Raw genomic sequence first — 19,235 nt, forward strand, 5'->3', positions numbered from 1 at the left:
AATTTAACTACACATCAACAAAAGTTTAATTTAATAAATTTAATTTATCGATCAAGTTAATTTTATAAATTTAAATTATATACCTTCTAATTATATAAATTTAATTTTATTGATCAACAAAAGTTTATCAATATCAAATATAATATATAAATCTTCTTGAATTGATCATCGGTATTTATTTAATTGATAATGTATTTCATAGCTGAACCACTAGTATATGAGACTTGATTTGTTAAACTACTCGAGGAATATATATATAATTAATCAACGTATTTCATACTCCGATGAAGTATCCTTTACATGTCATCATAATTAGGAGGTGATCACTACACTTGACATCCATTCAAGATCAAACGTATATAATAATACTATCTCGCATTTCATACTGGAATGGATTATACGTTAGCTCTTCACCTCTACTACATCATGACATAAGATATTAAGTTTATGATTAGACGACGGACTGATAGGATTTGTACATTACTCTATAAATATAAGTATAATTATCTCCTAATTCATATCAACGTAGTTTCATACTCTAAATATGGATTATAGACATTTATTTATTTATTTCACGAATTCTAACATTTTATTTGGAAAAGTATACAAAATTGTTACACTTTTTGAACAATTAATCGTAGGTGTAAAATGAAATTTTAATATTATGCACAATAGCAAAATTATGATTAATAGGAATATTTTAAACATACCGACTTCCGGATGTCGCTTTTATTAAAAGTAATTAGATATAATAAGAAATACCGACCTCATGAGGTAGGTATCACATTAAATTTTAAGATAAATGAAAAGTAATCATGTTAATTAAATAATATTGACATCAGGAGGTCGGTATTTTATATTAAATTATTTTTTAACTTATATAAAACAGTCATTCGGAGGACGATTTATTTAAAGTTAATTGAAAATATTAATTTATTACATACTATTTAATTTTACCGACATCTGGAAGTCGGTATTATAATTTTTTTTGTTTTTTATTTTATACAAAACCATTCTCCGGAAGACGATTTAAATAAAATTAAATCAAAATATTTCTCAAATTTGTTTTTTATATGGAGAAATGGGGAAAATCGCGTCTGCTAGTGCAGATATTTTTAAAAAGCGACGGACAACGTCTCTATGTCCGTCGCTTTTTTTAAAAAATGATTGACCAACATTTTGACCAAAAAGCGACAGACTAAGAGACATTGTCCTTCGCTTTCTTAAAATATTTGACCAGATATTTTGACCAAGAAGCGACGGACATAAAGATGTTGTCCGTCGCTAATTTAAAAAATAATTAAACAATTAAAATTAATAAAAAGCGACGGACGGCGTAACTTTTTTTAAATTAATAAATAATTATTTTTAATAAAAAGCGACGGACTGCGTCACTATCTGTATAAAATAATTAATTAGCAAAAATACGCGAAAAAAAGCGACAGACTAAGCGATGCCGTCCGTCGCTTTTTTTAAAAAAAATTAAAAAAAAATTTAATTAAAAAGCGACAGACTAAGAGACCCTATCCGTCGCTTTTTAAAAATGTTTGACTAGATATTTTGATCAAAAAGCGACGGACTAAGAGATGCCGTCCGTCACTTTTTAAAAAAACTAATTAATAAAATAAAATAAAAGAGACGGACGACATCTCTTAGTCCGTCGCTTTTTTGGAGCGACGCTGTCCGTCGTTTTTTTGCAATTTTTTAGTAGTGAGTTGTTCTAGAAACAGAGAACTTGGAAGCGAGGGTTTCTATAATGGTGGTGTTCGGGCTAGTGTACACGCACTTCAACTATTCTCCAAGTACCTATGACCTCGCATCAATATAAGTATCGGATAACTTTTCCATCAAGTTTATGCAAATGGGAAGGAATCACCTAATTCTATGGGTAGCGGATAACTCTATTCGCCAAGAATAGATAGATGCAAAGAAATCAAAGTGCTTTTGCTTTTGTTAATATTTGAACTTAAGACCTCATGGTTATCAACCCTCTTCATTGACCACTAAGCAACAATATTTTGTACAAATTACAATATAATCTTTCTTTTTTGATTAGGTAGTAATATTAGAAGGCCAAGGATTAGAACTAATTTGATGCATAGATTTCATATTTCACACAAGTCTATGAGAGAACATTGAAGGAAAATATACAGATTTTTATTGTTTGACCAATTTTCTTAAACTTTGTGTCAAGCGGAACACGGGAGTACATTGCTATTGGATGTTATTTCCACAATAAGAAGCTTCTTAGAAGATACTATTTTACCTTCATGATGCAAATAAGATTCCTTTTATTTTAAGCCATCAAAACACTTAACTTCCCCATGTCTTCAACTGATCAGCTAGAATTCAGGATTACTTACAGTTATGCAGCAAATTAAGTGTCAACTAGTCATGTTGAACAACCAATAGTTATTCAGCTATATTACAGGAACAATTAAGCAAATGTCGCCTCTACAGGAAATAACAATGACCTTAAACTTTATCTCCTATCTGACATCTAGTTGTGTGATGCTTAATTCATTGACAGAAGTTTCGCCGTGCTTGCTAGATGAAGTGTCTGCTTCAGTGGATTGGCTTCTTCCATTGAAAAAGCCTGGCTCTTTAGGCAAGGGTAGTGCAACATCACTACCCAACATGAGCACAACTGACGCCATACTCGGCCTATCTTCTGGACACTGCTGCACACATAATAGACTTACATGGGCTGATCTTTGAACTTCAGACTGATTGCATGACTGCCTTAGTTGTGCATCTATTACTTCCATAACCCGGCTTTCTTTGAAGAGGATCCAGACCTGAATATTTGATATTATGCAGTTAGATGCTATAAGTTTTATATTACTTAACATATAAGATAGACAAGAAGTGCTCTTACATGTCCTAGAAGATTATGGTTATGGTCTGGATGGAAGAACCCTCTATTTCTCTTCCTGCTTAAAATCTCCAATACTAGAACTCCAAAGCTAAATACATCTGATTTCACTGAAAATTTTCCTTCTTCTGCATACTCCGGAGACATGTAACCACTGTGGAATAATGTCAAATAAACAAAGTTGTAAGTAGCTTTTTAGTATACTGCAAATATTTCATTGGTTTAGAGATTATTACTATGTCCCAACAACTCTTTTTGTCATGGCTCCAGTCTCATTTCCTCCGAAACTTCTTGCCATGCCAAAATCAGATATCTTCGGGTTCATATCAGTGTCTAGCAAAACATTGCTAGGTTTAAGATCTCTGTGGATTATCCGCAATCTTGAGTCTTGATGTAGATAGAGAAGTCCGCGAGCAATTCCATTAATAATATGGAAGCACTTAGGCCAATCAAGCAGTGACCTCCTATCTGTATCTGCAAAAATCAGAGCTTATAATAGGATCATTTCAAATATCCAAATCAAAGAACAGATAACCAAATCCGTCTGATGATTGAACTATTTCAAGAGATGATTCATGAAAATCCAAGTGCGTTAAGAGTTGAGAGAAGTGATAACCAACCAAAAAGGAACCAATCCAAGCTATTGTAAGGCATGTACTCATAAACCAACATTTTTTCTTCTGCTTGTATACAACAGCCAAGAAGCTTCACAAGATTCCGATGTTGGAGTTTAGCAATGAAGATAACCTCATTCTTGAACTCAGTCATTCCCTGTGCTGAGTATCTTGAATTTCTCTTAACTGCAATTTCTTGTCCATCTTTGAGTACACCCTAGGTTTTCAAAGACAATTTAGTTGAATGAGATATTTGACTGACAAATAATAAACTAGAGCTTGACATAGTTGTTTAGTTAAAATAGGAAAATGACAAATAAATTTTCTTACCGAAACTTGTGTTTCCCTTTTAAAGGCCCGGAAATTGTTTTCCAGGCAGTTAGTATTGATACATATATTTGTAATTACAATTATTGTCAGTGGTAGTTAATCTGTTAAATATCAGTTAGTTAGAATTGTTGGGTTTTAAAGGTGTGAACAGGAAATGAAGGGTTGTGACTCTTGAAGAGTTGTGACTATGCCGAAGGGTTGTGAACTTTATGAAAGGTTGTGTCCTTTCTAAAGGATTGTGACCGTTTGAAAGGTTATGCCTTTTCCAAAGTGTTGCGACCTTTCTGAAAGGTTGTCTTCTTTCTGAAAGGTCGTCTTCTTTCCAAAGAGTTGTGACCTTTACCCTTTGTTGGCTATAAATAGAGAGGTTTTCTCTCATTTTTCTATATCGAATTCTTCCATTCTTTTGCATACATTTCTTACAAAACAAAATCGATCGATCGTGACTCTGTTTGTGATTCGTTGCTGTCATTTTGAGTTCGTTGAAATTATCAAAGTTTGAGGTACCGCTACTTCTTTAATGGTTAATCCGTTTTCTCTTGGGAGGAATTAATCTGCAACCTTGGGTACTTGAGGGGATTAAATTTCTTAAGGACACACAGTGGGTTCTGTGGACTCGGATAGTTCTTTGTGTTTTTCTTTTCATCTTTTATTATTTCTGGTTTGCTAATCTGAATACAGGAGATAACAAGCTTAAGAAATTTATTGTTGGTATTTTCTGTGGTAAGGAAATTACTTCTATTTTCTGTGTTCTTTTTATGGGGAAAGAAAAAGAAGAAAAAGAGAATTATTTTATCATATGATAAAAGAGATTTGGGATTAATTAGTACTACTTTAATATGTTCGAGTATATTTTTTGTAGTAAGTTTTCCTTGGATGGGTAAGATTATTTTTATTTTCTTCCCAAGTGCATTCAAGCATTGCACCCCTTCAGTTTTCTTTTCAATGAGAAAAGTTATTTTGTGCTTAAAGGCTAAGATGAACACTTTAATTTTTTCCCAATATTCTTGGTTTTATATAACTATGAGAAGAAGTAAATAATAAATGTTGTCTCCTAACAATATTTGAACATGAGTTTAGTTTTTTGTTGAAATTAAATGTCTTCTTGAGGAAAATAGGAATATGATGGAAACTGAGAAAAGAAAAAAAATTAGCAAGAAAAGTGACTTGCATGGAATTATTGCTGACAGATAGAATATGATTCAATGAGAGTAAAAATCAGGTTCTATCTTTATTTTTCTTGATTATTATTTTCTTTTTCTATACTTTATAAGTTATGAAATTTATTTCATAAATGTTAGTATAGATGATCATTATGTGATGATCTCAGAATATATCTTTATTATTATTAATATGTATTTTGTTTAGAGGAGGAAAAATAAAACTTTTGTAGTTTTCTATTCCATGTGAAATTTGATTGTGTTTGACTTTTGGAGATTTTTTTCTCCTTTGATTTGAAGAATATAAGAACTTCACGAACAAATCAGATTGTGCATTGGTTTGAATAATATAGAAACTTCACCAATTTGTTAAATACTATGTTTGAATGAATATTTTGACTTGAAGAGTACAAAATCTTCATCAGGAATATTAAGGCTAAATGATTGAAAAAAATAAAATCTTCATCATTAGCTCGAAACAATGTTGTATTTGAGGTTTCTGGAGATTAAAACCTTTTTGGTTTACTACTATGTGTGAATGTGAAACTGATTCGAAGAATATTAAAACTTCATCAGAATTCAAGGTTCATTCGGTTAACGATTAGAAGAATATAAAAACTTCATCGTTAAACTACAAAGAAGTTGTATAAAGATTGAATCTTTATTGTTAGTATTCTAAATACTAAGTGGTTTGTTTAGTTGTGACAAAAAGGGGAAAAAGACACTAGTGACATAAAATTAGTGGTTTTTGTGCCTGCAATGGGTGTTTATATGGATTAAACCTCTAAAAAAAGGCTTCGTGTTGCCAATGTGTAAGCATGGGAAAAAATATGTGGAAAATAATTTGAAATACTTGAAAAATATTTTTGAAAACATATTTAAAATGTGGGGGGTTCTTTACTTGTCATAAAGACAACATTAGACTTACTATCTAATTTAAATTTGAAAGTACAAGATATGAAATTTAATGACAATCTTGTATTATGTTAGACTCACAAAATTCTTGGAGTATATTTGATATTGTGGTCATTGAGTCTCTCTTTAGTAGTATATGATATGACTAGTATAAAACCACAAAAGGATATTACTCATTGAAAAGAATTGTATTCTTTGATGAAAAGTTTCACTTTAAAATGTTGTGATTTTTCATGAAAAGATATGTCTATTAAATTTTTTTTATAGACATGAACATTGTTGAAAAGTGATATGTTATGTTTGTGTTGTAAAACAAACATTTAGGTCATATTGCCCTTACTGACAATTGCACTAGATACTGTTATGTTTATTTTCTGAATGGTAAGGATGAAACAATAGAAACATATTGGCAATATAAAACTGAAGTTGAAAATCAGTTTGATAAAAAGATTGTCATTATTAGAAGTGGTAGATGTAGAGAATATGAATCTTCTTTTGCAGAAATATATTTGGAAAATGGAATCATCCATCAAATTACTGCACATTCTTACCTCAATCTAATGAAATTGTTGACAGGAAAAAACCGAACTTTGAAGGAAATGTTGAATGTCCTATTTATCAGTTCAGGTTTACCACAAAATTTGTGGGGGGTGCTATCATTATAGCAAAAGAGAACAAAAAAAAATTGTCTGTTCATAAAGAGAGAAACAAAAAGTTTTGTTTGTTAGTAAAGGGAGTAACAAATAATAATAAAAAACATTTGTTTGTTAAGAAAGGGAGCAACAGAAAGTTGTGTTTGTTTAGTCTTTGTTGTATCTTGATAGAGAATTGTTTGTCATCCCTTAAAGTTTATACAAACAATAACTCTTGAAAGATATTGATCAAACAATTTCCAATACAGTCTATTTCATATGAGAAATGGAAATAAGGGAACTATTCCCAAACGGGACAAAATAGGACCTAAGACTTTGAATTGTATGTTCATTGGATATGCTACAAATAGTAAAGCATGTCGATTTATGGTTCATAAGTCCGAACTGTTGGATAGTCAAGTGAAGGGTCTAAACGACCTTGGAAAGAACCAAAGGAGAATGTACTTAATAAAGAGATTCAGAGGCGTAGTAAATGTCAATGGACAAATTACTTCTTACGAGTTTGATTTTTTAACATTTCTTCTTGAAAATGAGTCTCATATATTCTAAAAGTTATGTCCTTTGTGGACTCATTCTCTTTGAGAAAAGATTGTCAATAGTAAGATAGATTGTGACCGTTTGAAAGGTTATGCCTTTTCCAAAGTGTTGTGACCTTTACCCTTTGTTGGCTATAAATAGAGAGGTTTTCTCTCATTTTTCTATATTGAATTCTTCCCTTCTTTTGCATACATTTCTTACAAAACAAAATCGATCGATCGTGACTCTGTTTGTGATTCGTTGCTGTCATTTTGAGTTCGTTGAAATTATCAAAGTTTGAGGTACCGCTACTTCTTTAATGGTTAATCCGTTTTCTCTTGGGAGGAATTAATCTGCAACCTTGGGTACTTGAGGGGATTAAATTTCTTAAGGACACACAGTGGGTTCTGTGGACTCGGATAGTTCTTTGTGTTTTTCTTTTCATCTTTTATTATTTCTGGTTTGCTAATCTGAATACAGGAGATAACAAGCTTAAGAAATTTATTGTTGGTATTTTCTGTGGTAAGGAAATTACTTCTATTTTCTGTGTTCTTTTTATGGGGAAAGAAAAAGAAGAAAAAGAGAATTATTTTATCATATGATAAAAGAGATTTGGGATGAATTAGTACTACTTTAATATGTTCGAGTATATTTTTTGTAGTAAGTTTTCCTTGGATGGGTAAGATTATTTTTATTTTCTTCCCAAGTGCATTCAAGCATTGCACCCCTTCAGTTTTCTTTTCAATGAGAAAAGTTATTTTGTGCATAAAGGCTAAGATGAGCACTTTAATTTTTTCCCTATATTCTTGATTTTATATAACTAGGAGAAGAAGTAAATAATAAATGTTGTCTCCTAACAATATTTGAACATGAGTTTAGTTTCTTGTTGAAATTAAATGTCTTCTTGAGGAAAATAGGAATATGATGGAAACTGAGAAAAGAAAAAAAATTAGCAAGAAAAGTGACTTGCATGGAATTATTGCTGACAGATAGAATATGATTCAATGAGAGTAAAAATCAGGTTCTATCTTTATTTTTCTTGATTATTATTTTCTTTTTCTATACTTTATAAGTTATGAAATTTATTTCATAAATGTTAGGATAGATGATAATTATGTTCAGAATATATCTTTATTATTAATAATATGTATTTTGTTTAGAGGAGGAAAAATAAAACTTTTGTAGTTTTCTATTCCATGTGAAATTTGATTGTGTTTGACTTTTGGAGATTTTTTTTATCCTTTGATTTGAAGAATATAAGAACTTCACGAACAAATCAGATTGTGCATTGGTTTGAAGAATATAGAAACTTCACCAATTTGTTAAATACTATGTTTGAATGAATATTTTGACTTGAAGAGTACAAAATCTTCATCAGGAATATTAAGGCTAAATGATTGAAAAAAAATAAAATCTTCATTATTAGCTCGAAATAGTGTTGTATTTGAGGTTTCTGGAGATTAAAACCTTTTTGGTTTACTACTATGTATGAATGTGAAACTGTTTCAAAGAATATTAAAACTTAATCAGAATTCAAGGTTCATTCGGTTAACGATTAGAAGAATATAAAAACTTCATCGTTAAACTAGAAACAAGTTGTATAAAGATTGAATCTTTATTGTTAGTAATCTAAATACTCAGCGGTTTGTCTAGTTGTGATAAAAAGGATAAAAAAAACACTAGTGACATAAAATTAGTGGTTTTTGTGCCTGCAATGGGTGTTTATATGGATTAAATCTCCAAAAGAAGGCTTTGTGTTGCCAATGACTAAGCATGGGAAAAAAATATGTGAAAAATATTTTTGAGAACATATTTAAAAAGTGGGGGGGGGGGGGTTGTTTACCTGTGATAAAGACAAAATTAGACTTACTATCTAATTTAAATTTGAAAGTATAAGATATGAAATTTAATGACAATCTTGTATTATGTTAGACCCACAAAATTCTTGGAGTATATTTGATATTGTGGTCGTTAAGTCTCTCTTTACTAGTATATGATATGACTAGTATGAAACCACAAAATTATATTATTTATTGAAAATAATTCTATTCTTTGATGAAAAAGTTTCACTTTAAAATATTGTGATTTTTCATGAAAAGTTATGTCTATTTAAAATTTTTTTTCTTATAGACATGAACATTGGTGAAAAGTGATATGTTATGTTTGTGTTGTAAAACAAACATTTGGGTAATATTGCCCTTATTGGACCAATGAGACTATGATCATGGGTAATTCTATAACAAATTGAATGTTATGGAAAGGTCCTTATGAAAAGGACATATAACAAGGTATTGACTCTAAAACAATGTCTGTATTTGAGAAAGTTATAAAAAAAAAGTAAAGAACAAAATATATGTGGGAAAAGGTTACCTCACAGAAGGTATTTTCAAACTTAGTATTTTTGCTTGTTCTTACTTACTTGATTCAAATTGTTTGTGACATAAATGCTTGGGACATGTCAATTACAAAACCTTGCAAAAACTAATCAACTTAGAAGTTTTTCCTAACTTCTAGTGCAATAAATCAAAATGTCAACTATGTGTTATTGAAAGGAATTTTAATACCTTAGAATTGATTTACACTGACTTTTGTGATATGAAGTCAACACCATCTTGTGGTGGGAAAAAGTGTTTCATAAATTTTATTGACAATTGCACTAGATATTGTTATGTTTATTTGCTGAATAGTAAGGATGAAGCAATGGAAACATATTGGCAATATAAAACTGAAGTTGAAAATCAGTTGGATAAAAAGATTGTCATGATTAGAAGTGGTAGATATAGAGAATATGGATCTTCTTTTGCAGAAATATATTTGGAAAATGGAATCATCCATCAAATTACTGCACATTCTCACCTCAATCTAATGAAATTGTTGACAGGAAAAAAACTGAACTTTGAAGGAAATATTGAATGTCCTATTTATAAGTTCAGGTTTACCACAAAATTTGTGGAACAACAAAAAAATTTGTCTATTCATAAAGAGAGAAACAAAAAGTTTTGTTTGTTAGTAAAGGGAGTAACAAATAATAAAAAAAACGTTTGTTTATTAAGAAAGGGAGCAACAGAAAGTTGTGTTTGTTCAGTCTTTGTTGTATCCTGATAGAGAATTGTTTGTCGTCCCTTAAAGTTTATACAAGCAATAACTCTTGAAAGTAGTGATCAAACAATTTCCAATACAGTCTATTTCATATGAGAAATGGAAATGAGGGAACTATTCCCAAACGGGTCAAAATAGGACCTAAGACTTTGGATTGTATGTTCATTGGATATACTACAAATAGTAAAGCATGTCGATTTATGGTTCATAAGTTCGAACTGTTGGATAGTCAAGTGAAGGGTCTAAACGACCTTGGAAAGAACCAAAGGAAAATGTACTTAATAAAGAGATTTGGAGGCGTAGTAAATGTCAATGGACAAATTACTTCCTATGAGTTTGATTTTGTAACATTTCTTCTAGAAAATGAATCTCATTTATTCTAAAAGTTATGTCCTTTGTGGACTCATTCTCTTTGAGAAAAGTCTGTTAATAGTAAGATATATTCAATCTTGAGCAACCATACTTGAGAGTTGGTTGATCTTCCTCCAGGAAATAAATTTTTAGATTCAAAGTGGATCTACAAAAGGAAAAGAAAGTTGATGAAACTATTGACAAATACAAAGACAGACTTGTTGTCATAGGCTTTAGGCAATAAGAAAGCCTTGTTTGACAGATAGTTGCACTAACTAGGATTCCATCAATTTAGATGTTAATTGCGCTAGTTGCGAAATATGGCCTTCAAATTCATCAAAATGGATGTGAAAACATTTTTTAAAATGGAAAATTGGAGGAAGAAATTTACATGGAACAATCCGAGGGTTTGTGGTTCCTAGTAAAGAAAAGAAAGTCTGTAAACTTGTTAAGTCACTTTGTGGACTAAAAACAAGCTCCCAAATAATGACATGCGAAGTTTGACCAACCTATGTTGGCAAATGAATTCAAGATTAATGAATGTGATAAATGTTTTTACATTAAAGACACTCCAAATCACAAGGTCATTGTTTGTTTTTATGTTGATGACATGTTGATCATCAAAAGAGACATTTCTAATGTAAATGCTACTAAGCATATGCTAGAAAGTAACTTCGATATGAAAGACATTAAAGTTACTGATGTGATTGAGAAGGTACTTGACAAGTTCACGTATTTGGATTTCAATATTGTCAAGACTCCAATAAATATGAGTTTTGTACTTCAAAAGCATGAAGGCAAAAGCAACTCACAATTGGATTATGCTAGAGTATTGAGAAGTATGATATATATCATAAAGTATACGCGATCAGATATAGCATGTGCTATTACTGAACTGAGTTGGTTCACGAGTAATCTCAATTAAACTCATTGGATGCCAATGAAAAGAGTTTTGGAGTATTTAAAACATACTTAAAAAACACTATTGGTTTGCATTATAACTAATATTCATGTAACGACCCTAAAAACGAACTAGTGAAACTAGAGCCTCACATGTGAGTTTGGAGTTGAGAACTTGATGAAATGATGAGAAATGACCGTGACGTCCGGAAACTAGTCATTTGAACTAGTGAGTTGTAAGGGTCAACTTTAAATGGTCATATCTTTTAGCTCAAAATGAATTAGGTGGACCTTTACCTATCCAATTAAAGGTCTTTGAGTCCTCTTTCCAATGCCACCGAGTTTGCCCAATTCTGACCTTGGAGTAAAAAGTTATGCCCGAAATATTGAAGCACTGTCAGGCTGAAAAAAAAGGGCGAATAAGACAGGAAGGGGCAGAATTTTAAAGTTAAGACTTTATGGGTCCTTAGTCCTTTTCCAAAATTGACCCTATGTTATTTTATTCTTTTCCTAGCAACTATAAGACCTTTTTATGACTTAATTCCTTTCATTTAAGTCACTCCTCTTAGAATTAAAAAGAAACCCATCTCCTTTCATATATTTCTTTCAAGTTCAAGGAAGAAGAAAGGTGAAGAACTAGGGTTTCAATTGGAGGCTTCTTTCATTGATTTTCGTGGGCTTTCTCAATGTTAAGGTATGGGGACTCTTTATCTTTGATCCCTTTTCAATCAAAGAGCTAATTCAAAGTATTTTCAAAGTTCTTCAAAAATCCTAAAGTCCTAATTTCGATTCTAGCATGGGTTCTTGCATAAAAAGGGTTTTAAATGATGATTTACATTGTTATTAATGATTATTAATGGTGTTTAGAAAGATATCCCCATGAACCCATGTTTTCTCAAATTCTCTAAATTTCACCATAAAGTGGGTGTATTGATTTTGAGTAGATGATTATAAAAATTTTGTTTAGTATGGTATGGGCTGTTCATATATGGTATTATCTATGTGAATTGTTAAGAATCTTTATTGAATTGAAGGATGTGGGATGTTGGCCTTGAATGGGCAAAAATTGTGAATTTGTCTTCATGTTGATTATGGGCTTATGCTTAGCTTAAAGGGTATAGTTGAATACCATAATTACCTATGCTTTCTATTGTGAATTGTTTGATCATGAGAATGGTGAAGGTGACTTGGAAAGGATGGTAAGTTGACCTACTTTATGAATAATGTTGAATTAGTAGGGAATTGAGTAATGTTGGTTATGTCTTTGGAGAATGGTAAGATGGCTTAATCTCTTAGTATTGATATAATTGTTATTGATTGATTTGATCCACCTTTGGTGGAGGTGGTTATTTGTTGTATTATTGTGACTTGAGGCCATGAAGGGCATTATATAAATGTTATTATATTGTTGTATTATTATACACATATGAGGCTATATGTAAAGTCCTATGTGAAGCTATATGTGAATGTATGATGAGAATGAGTTTTATGTGAAGTTATATGTGAAGGTATGATATGAATGAGTTTTATATGAAGCTATATGTGAAGGTATGATGAGAATGAGTTTTATGTGAAGCTATATGTAAAGGTATGATGTGAATGAGTTTTATGTGATCTTGTGATGATCCTATGTAAAGTGGATAGCATTGTGAGTTAAAGTATGACTTCTCATGATGTATATATGAAATGATGTTGGATTATGAAGTATCCTTAAATGAAAATATTGTGACTTGGTTGGTAGACTAAAGTGTCCCTCCTTGTTACTTAAAGTCTTGAATGCATAAATGTGTGAAGTGGGCAGAACTAAGAAATGGTGCCCTTTCTATAAATGCTAAAAGAGGAATTCTAGGCCAAGACTTGAATTGACAAAACTAAGAAATGGTGCCCTTTCATAAGTCTAGCTTTCCTAAGTAAATGTAAAACCATGAAATCGGTAGACCTAATGGTGGTAGCCCTTCTCATGTGTGAAATGATGAACCTTGGACCGGTAGGCTTAAGGCACCCTTAATGAAAAATCGGTAGGCCTAAGGCACCCTTCCAGGGGGATTTAATGAGCTATCCTTAATGAACCTTGATCGGTAGATCCTTGTGGTGCCCTTCTTGGTAGATGTGCTATGGGTCGGTAGACCTAATGATGGTGCCCTCTCTAGCACATACATGTGAATGAAATTACTTTATGGGAACTAAGGCTAAGCACCGAGTGGATATGGTTAAGATGGTAGCTCTCCCGAGTATGAGGCAAGAGTACAATGAACATCTTTGGATATCCCCTAAACCATGTGCCTACATGGGATGTGTCCTAGTTCTACCCTTGGCAAGTAGAACACCTTCCACGGTGTAGGGTTTTATGACACCGGATTCCATGTCTAGCTCGCATGGTCTATGTCGGTTAATGCCTATTCCCATCATGTGGGATGTGCACTCTAGTTATTGGATAGGTTCTACAACGTGTAGGTAGTAGTATGGGATGCTATCTACACATGGCACGAGTAGGCTTTGAAGATACTAAAGTGAGTTCCCTAAGTCTAACGACTATTATGTGAAAGTCCCCTTATGTACATGAATGTCTCCAAAATGGTTTCTTAAAGAATGTTGGTCTATTGATGTTATGTTGTAAAGGAAATGTCCTTATCTAAGGTAATCTTGGGGAACACTTAAGTGTGCTTGAAGAGGTTGTATGGGCGGTCACTTCTTGTCTCACTCAAGTGTGTCTTAAGATTATATTAGGTAGAGGTCCTATGGTAATGAAATGACATGTGTTCTTTTAAAGTTAAGCTTGGGTTGTATATGGACATATGTTGAGTATATGTATGGTTGGCTATGGTCTTATATGTTAATGTTGACTTGTATTATGTCTCTTATACTTATAAAGGAAAAGTTTTATCAAATGATATGAAAGCATTTACATCCTTGAAAATGTCCTTTTTGGCATGTTTTTGCATGGTCTCCATACTTAGTACTTAATTGTGCTAACCCCTTTCTTTCCCTTTTTGGACTAAAGTGTAGGGATTTGGAGATGATGACATGTCATGGCTATTTGATAATTTCTAAGTGTTAAAGATGAAGACTTGGTGAGTCCTCATATATTCGAGGACAATACCTCATATGTTCTTTTATGTCTTTTTAGTATTGTTTAAGTTGTGTATGGGATTAGTCCCAAATTTTGTACTCTAAAGTATTAGATGGTTTTGAGACATCATGTATAAAGTCTAGAATGTCTTCCGCTTGCTATTGTTTCTTTTTTTATGAGATGTTTTCTTGGTAAATAAAGTTTTTAATTCCTTATGGTTTTAGTGTCTATGCGATGAATGAATTGCTAAGAGGCTTGTATTAGACCTCTTCGAGGTCGAGTACGCCGGTTACGACTAGGGGGTGATCCCGAGTCATGACAATTCAACAGTATTGGAAGAATATAGTGATGCAAATTGAATCACCAGGTCAAATGAAGTAAAATCCACGAGTGGATATGTATTTACTCTTGGTGGAGGAGCAGTCTCTTGGAAATCTTCCAAACAAAGATGTATCGCTCGCTCTACTATGAAATCTGAGTTTATCACTCTAGATAAGGCCGGTAAAGAAGTTGAATGACTCCAAAATTTCTTGAAAGATTTTCGGCCCAAACCTTTTAGCTCCACTATGCATACACAGTGTGAGTTAATTTGCAATAGGTAAGGCATGGAGCATGATGTATAACAGAAAGTCTCATCATAAATGATGTAGACATAATATCGTTAGAGAACTACTCTCTAGTGAAATTATCATAATTGACTATGTAAAGTCAAAGGATAATGTGTCGAATCCACTTATAAAAGGCCTAACTAGAGAGGGAGTTGATAGATTATCAAAGGGAATGGTACTATGGCCGAGAACAAGTCATTGTGGCAGTAATTTTACCTAGAAGACTGGAGATCCCAAGATCTAGGTTCAAGGAGATCAAACAAAGTCATTGATGATGGTTCAACATTGTTAAAATATTTTTTATGGTCCATTCTCATGATAAGACAATTTTCAGTAACAAGGATAAAGGCATTAGGACTTTTTAATGATTTCTAAGTTTGATACAGGGTATATCAAATGGTGTATCTACGGGATAACACATTTAGAAGTCACCTATGTAAGTGTGAAGTGTAAGCCGCTTCAAGGAGAATCTAGTAAGGCCAGTTCTCTACGCACTTATAAACCGAGACGTGTTCATGGCTGAAACAAACAAAACAATGAGAACCAAAAACAGTTCAAGGGTTGATTGTGTGACTAATGTTGTCTAGGTATACACCAAAGCTCGACGGTTCAAAGATATCAAATCTACCGATTGACCGAGTATATCCGATATATGTTCACTATCGAAAGTTCAAAGGGAAACCCACTTATCCAGAGGCAATCAATCTTTAATTACGAATCACACAGTTTTTCATGCATATGTTTTAACAATAGCCATTCCTTATTCATGTGGGGGATTGTTGGGTTTTAAAGGTGTGAACAGGAAATGAAGGGTTGTGACTCTCCTGAAAAGTTGTGCCTATGCCGAAGGGTTGTGAACTTTATGAAAGGTTGTGTCCTTTCAAAAGGATTGTGACCGTTTGAAAGGTTATGCCTTTTCCAAAGTGTTGGTACCTTTCTGAAAGGTTGTCTTCTTTCTGAAAGGTTGTCTTCTTTCCAAAGGGTTGTGACCTTTACCCTTTGTTGGCTATAAATAGAGAGGTTTTCTCTCATTTTTCTGTATCGAATTCTTCCCTTCTTTTGCATACATTTCTTACAAAACAAAATCGATTGATCGTGTCTCTGTGTGTGATTTGTTGCTGTCATTTTGAGTTTGTTGAAATTATCGAAGTTTGAGGTACCGCTACTTCTTTAATGGTTAATCCGTTTTATCTGGGGATGAATTAATCTGCAACCTCGGGTACTTGAGGGGATTAAATTTCTTAAGGACACACAGTGGGTTCTGTGGACTCGGATAGTTCTTTGTGTTTTTCTTTTCATCTTTTATTATTTCTAGTTTGCTAATCTGAATACATGAGATAACAAGAGTTAGCCTCTAGCTTAACTGTCAATTTTAAGTCAGTAAAGATAGGTTAGATATTTTGTTCATACTTTGTGTATATATATACTTTGGATATTCAGAAAATTGATTCAGTTAAGCATTCCACCAAATGTCTGTCTCTCTTCTCGGCAAATCGCCATTACAACAAAGTCAGATTATTCATCACCGCAAGCACTCTCGCTTAACTGCTACTTGTCTTTGCTTGCTTACTTCTAAAGCAAGCCAGACTGAAGACAGTACCTTTGCTCTTTTTATGGGTTTCCACGTTAATTAACTACAATTGGTATAAGAGCTTTTTATTCTTGAGGGACTTGTGTGTGTTCATTAATATGTTTTAGTGAATTCCATGGACGGAGAAGTAAGTTTTTCTTCAATGGCACCACCAGCTTTTAATGGAGAAATTTATTAGATCTGGGCAGTCAGAATGTAGACATATCTAGAAGCTTTGGATCTCTGGGAAGCTGTAGAAGATGATTACGAGATTGTTCCGTTACCAAACAATCCCACAATCGCGCAGATTAAAAATCACAAGGAAGGAAAACCATGAAATCAAAGGCAAAGGCATGCTTGTATACAATAGTTTCATCCACCATCTTTACTCGTATTATGTCCCTGAAGTCAGCAAAAGAAGTATGGGATTATCTCAAGACTGAGTATGAAGGAGATGAAAGAATTCGAGGGATGCAAGTGCTACATTTAGTGTGTGATTTTGAGCTGTAAAAGATGAAGGAAAGTGAAACCATAAAGGAGTATTCTGACCGACTTCATAATATAGAAAATTGAGTCAGATTGTTGGGTTCCACTTTTAACGATTCAAGGATTGTGGAGAAAATCCTTGTAACAGTACCTGAAAAGTTTGAGGCTACTGTTACAACCTTAGAAAATACTAAGGACTTGTCCAAAATTACACTAGCGGAGCTCTTAAGTGCTTTTCAAGCACAAGAGCAACGACGTGTAATGAGACAGGAAGGAGTTGTTGAAGGAGCCCTATTAGTTAAACATCAAGATGATGGAAGAAACAAGAAGAAGCAGGACAAGAAGATACCAGGACAAAATAGTGAGAATTTTGCTAAAAGCAAGAAGGCTAGCTATCCTCCTTGTCGGCATTGTGAAAAAAAAGGTCACCCTCCTTTCAAATGTTGGAGGAGACCTGATGCAAAATGCAACAAGTGCAATCAACAGGGTCATGAAGCTGTAATTTGTAAAGCCAAAATTCAGAAGCCTGAAGTTGAAGCTCAAGTTGTTGATCGAGAAGAAGATCGCCTTTTTTGTTGCAACTTGTTTCACAAGCCTAGATTCAAGTGAAAGTTGGTTAATTGATAGTGGTTGCTCTAACCACATGACATCTGATAAGATTTTGTTCAAAGAATTGTGGAACACTGAGACAAAGAAATTTGAATTGGAAATGGTGAGTGTCTTGCTGTGAAAGGCAAGGGCGCCATAGCCATTACCAGTGGCTCTAGAACTAAGCTTATCGCAAATGTTTTGTATGTTCCAGACCTTGATAGAAACCTTCTCAGTGTTGGTCAATTAATGGAGAATGGATTCAATCTATTCTTCAAAAACAAAACTTGTGTGATAGAAGATCCATCAGGCGATGAGATATTCAAGGTCAAAATGGAGGGGAGGTATTTCCCGCTCAATCCTTTGGAAGAAGAGCAGACAACTTTTCTTATGACAGACAACTCTACAGAAGTTTGGCATAAAAGAATGGGTCATTTTCATCATCAAGGTATGATGTTCTTGCAAAGAAAGGAACTTGTGAATGATCTACCAAGATTGCAGAATCGGTGGACAGATTGCCAAGCTTGTTTACTTGGAAAGTGAACAGGCTGCCCTTTCCCAAAACAACTTGGAGAGCATAAAAAAAGCTTCAGCTCATTCATACAGACTTGTGTGGACCTCATAGAACACCATCTTTAAATGGTAGTCTTTACTACATTGTATTTATTGATGATCTAACAAGACTGACTTGGATTTTTTTCTTAAAATTCAAGTCTGAGGTAGCTGATGTGTTTTGGAATTTTAAGGCAAAAGTGGAAAATCAAAGTTGCTGCAAAATTCAGACTTTAAGTTCTGATAATGGGAAGGAGTACACTTCAAATTAGTTCAAATTACTCTGTGACAGAGCTGGTATAGAACATCAGCTAACAGTCCCTTATACTCCACAACAAAATGGAGTTAGTGAGCGAAAAAACATAGGTATAATGGAGATGACTAGGTGCATGCTACATGAGAAACATCTACCAAAAGGGTTCTGGGCGGAGGCTGCCAATATTGCTGTTTTTTTGCAAAACAGACTTCCTTCTAGATCTGTAAAGGATAAAACACCATATGAAGCATGGTATGGTCATAAACCCTCATTGTAATTTCTCAGAATTTTTGGCTACTTGTGTTTCTCTTATATACCACAGGTTAAAAGAGATAAGCTTGACAAGAAGGCAGTTCTTGGCATCTTTATAGGCTACAATGTTTTCTCCAAAGCATATAAGGTCTATAAACCTCAAACAGAGAAAATTGTCGTAAGTAGAGATGTCCACTTCATTGAGGACCAGCACTGGAACTGGGAGAAGCCTGAAAACAATCCACCAGTTGACAGTCTATTAGATCCAACAGATCTAGTAGATGATCCTCCTATTAGAGGCATGCAGTGTTAGATAATTGGCATTTTTTCCAGCTTATTATTTTTACTGTTTTTTACTTATTTCAGTTTAGTGCTTCCTATTTTCTAGCTAGACTTAGTCAACTTTAGTTGCTCAACTTTCTGAAGTTAGTGGCCCCTTT

At 33.1% G+C, this 19,235-nt stretch overlaps 1 protein-coding gene across 1 annotated transcript in view; it reads right to left on the minus strand.

Moving 5' to 3' along the window:
- Positions 1–2,154: 2,154 nt before the first annotated feature.
- LOC125846918 (G-type lectin S-receptor-like serine/threonine-protein kinase At4g27290) overlaps positions 2,155–19,235 on the minus strand; it is a 33,213-nt gene continuing 16,132 nt past the window's right edge. Inside the window, exons 4-7 of the mRNA XM_049526611.1 lie at positions 3,496–3,706; positions 3,112–3,349; positions 2,879–3,029; positions 2,155–2,798 (exon numbers count right to left, since the gene is read on the minus strand). Coding sequence (XP_049382568.1) covers positions 2,490–2,798; positions 2,879–3,029; positions 3,112–3,349; positions 3,496–3,706 — 909 coding nt within the window. The 3' untranslated portion in view covers positions 2,155–2,489. The remainder of the gene's footprint in view (positions 2,799–2,878; positions 3,030–3,111; positions 3,350–3,495; positions 3,707–19,235) is intronic.

Source organism: Solanum stenotomum, chromosome 12 (genome assembly GCF_019186545.1).
Source record: "Solanum stenotomum isolate F172 chromosome 12, ASM1918654v1, whole genome shotgun sequence".
Lineage (NCBI taxonomy): Eukaryota > Viridiplantae > Streptophyta > Magnoliopsida > Solanales > Solanaceae > Solanum > Solanum stenotomum.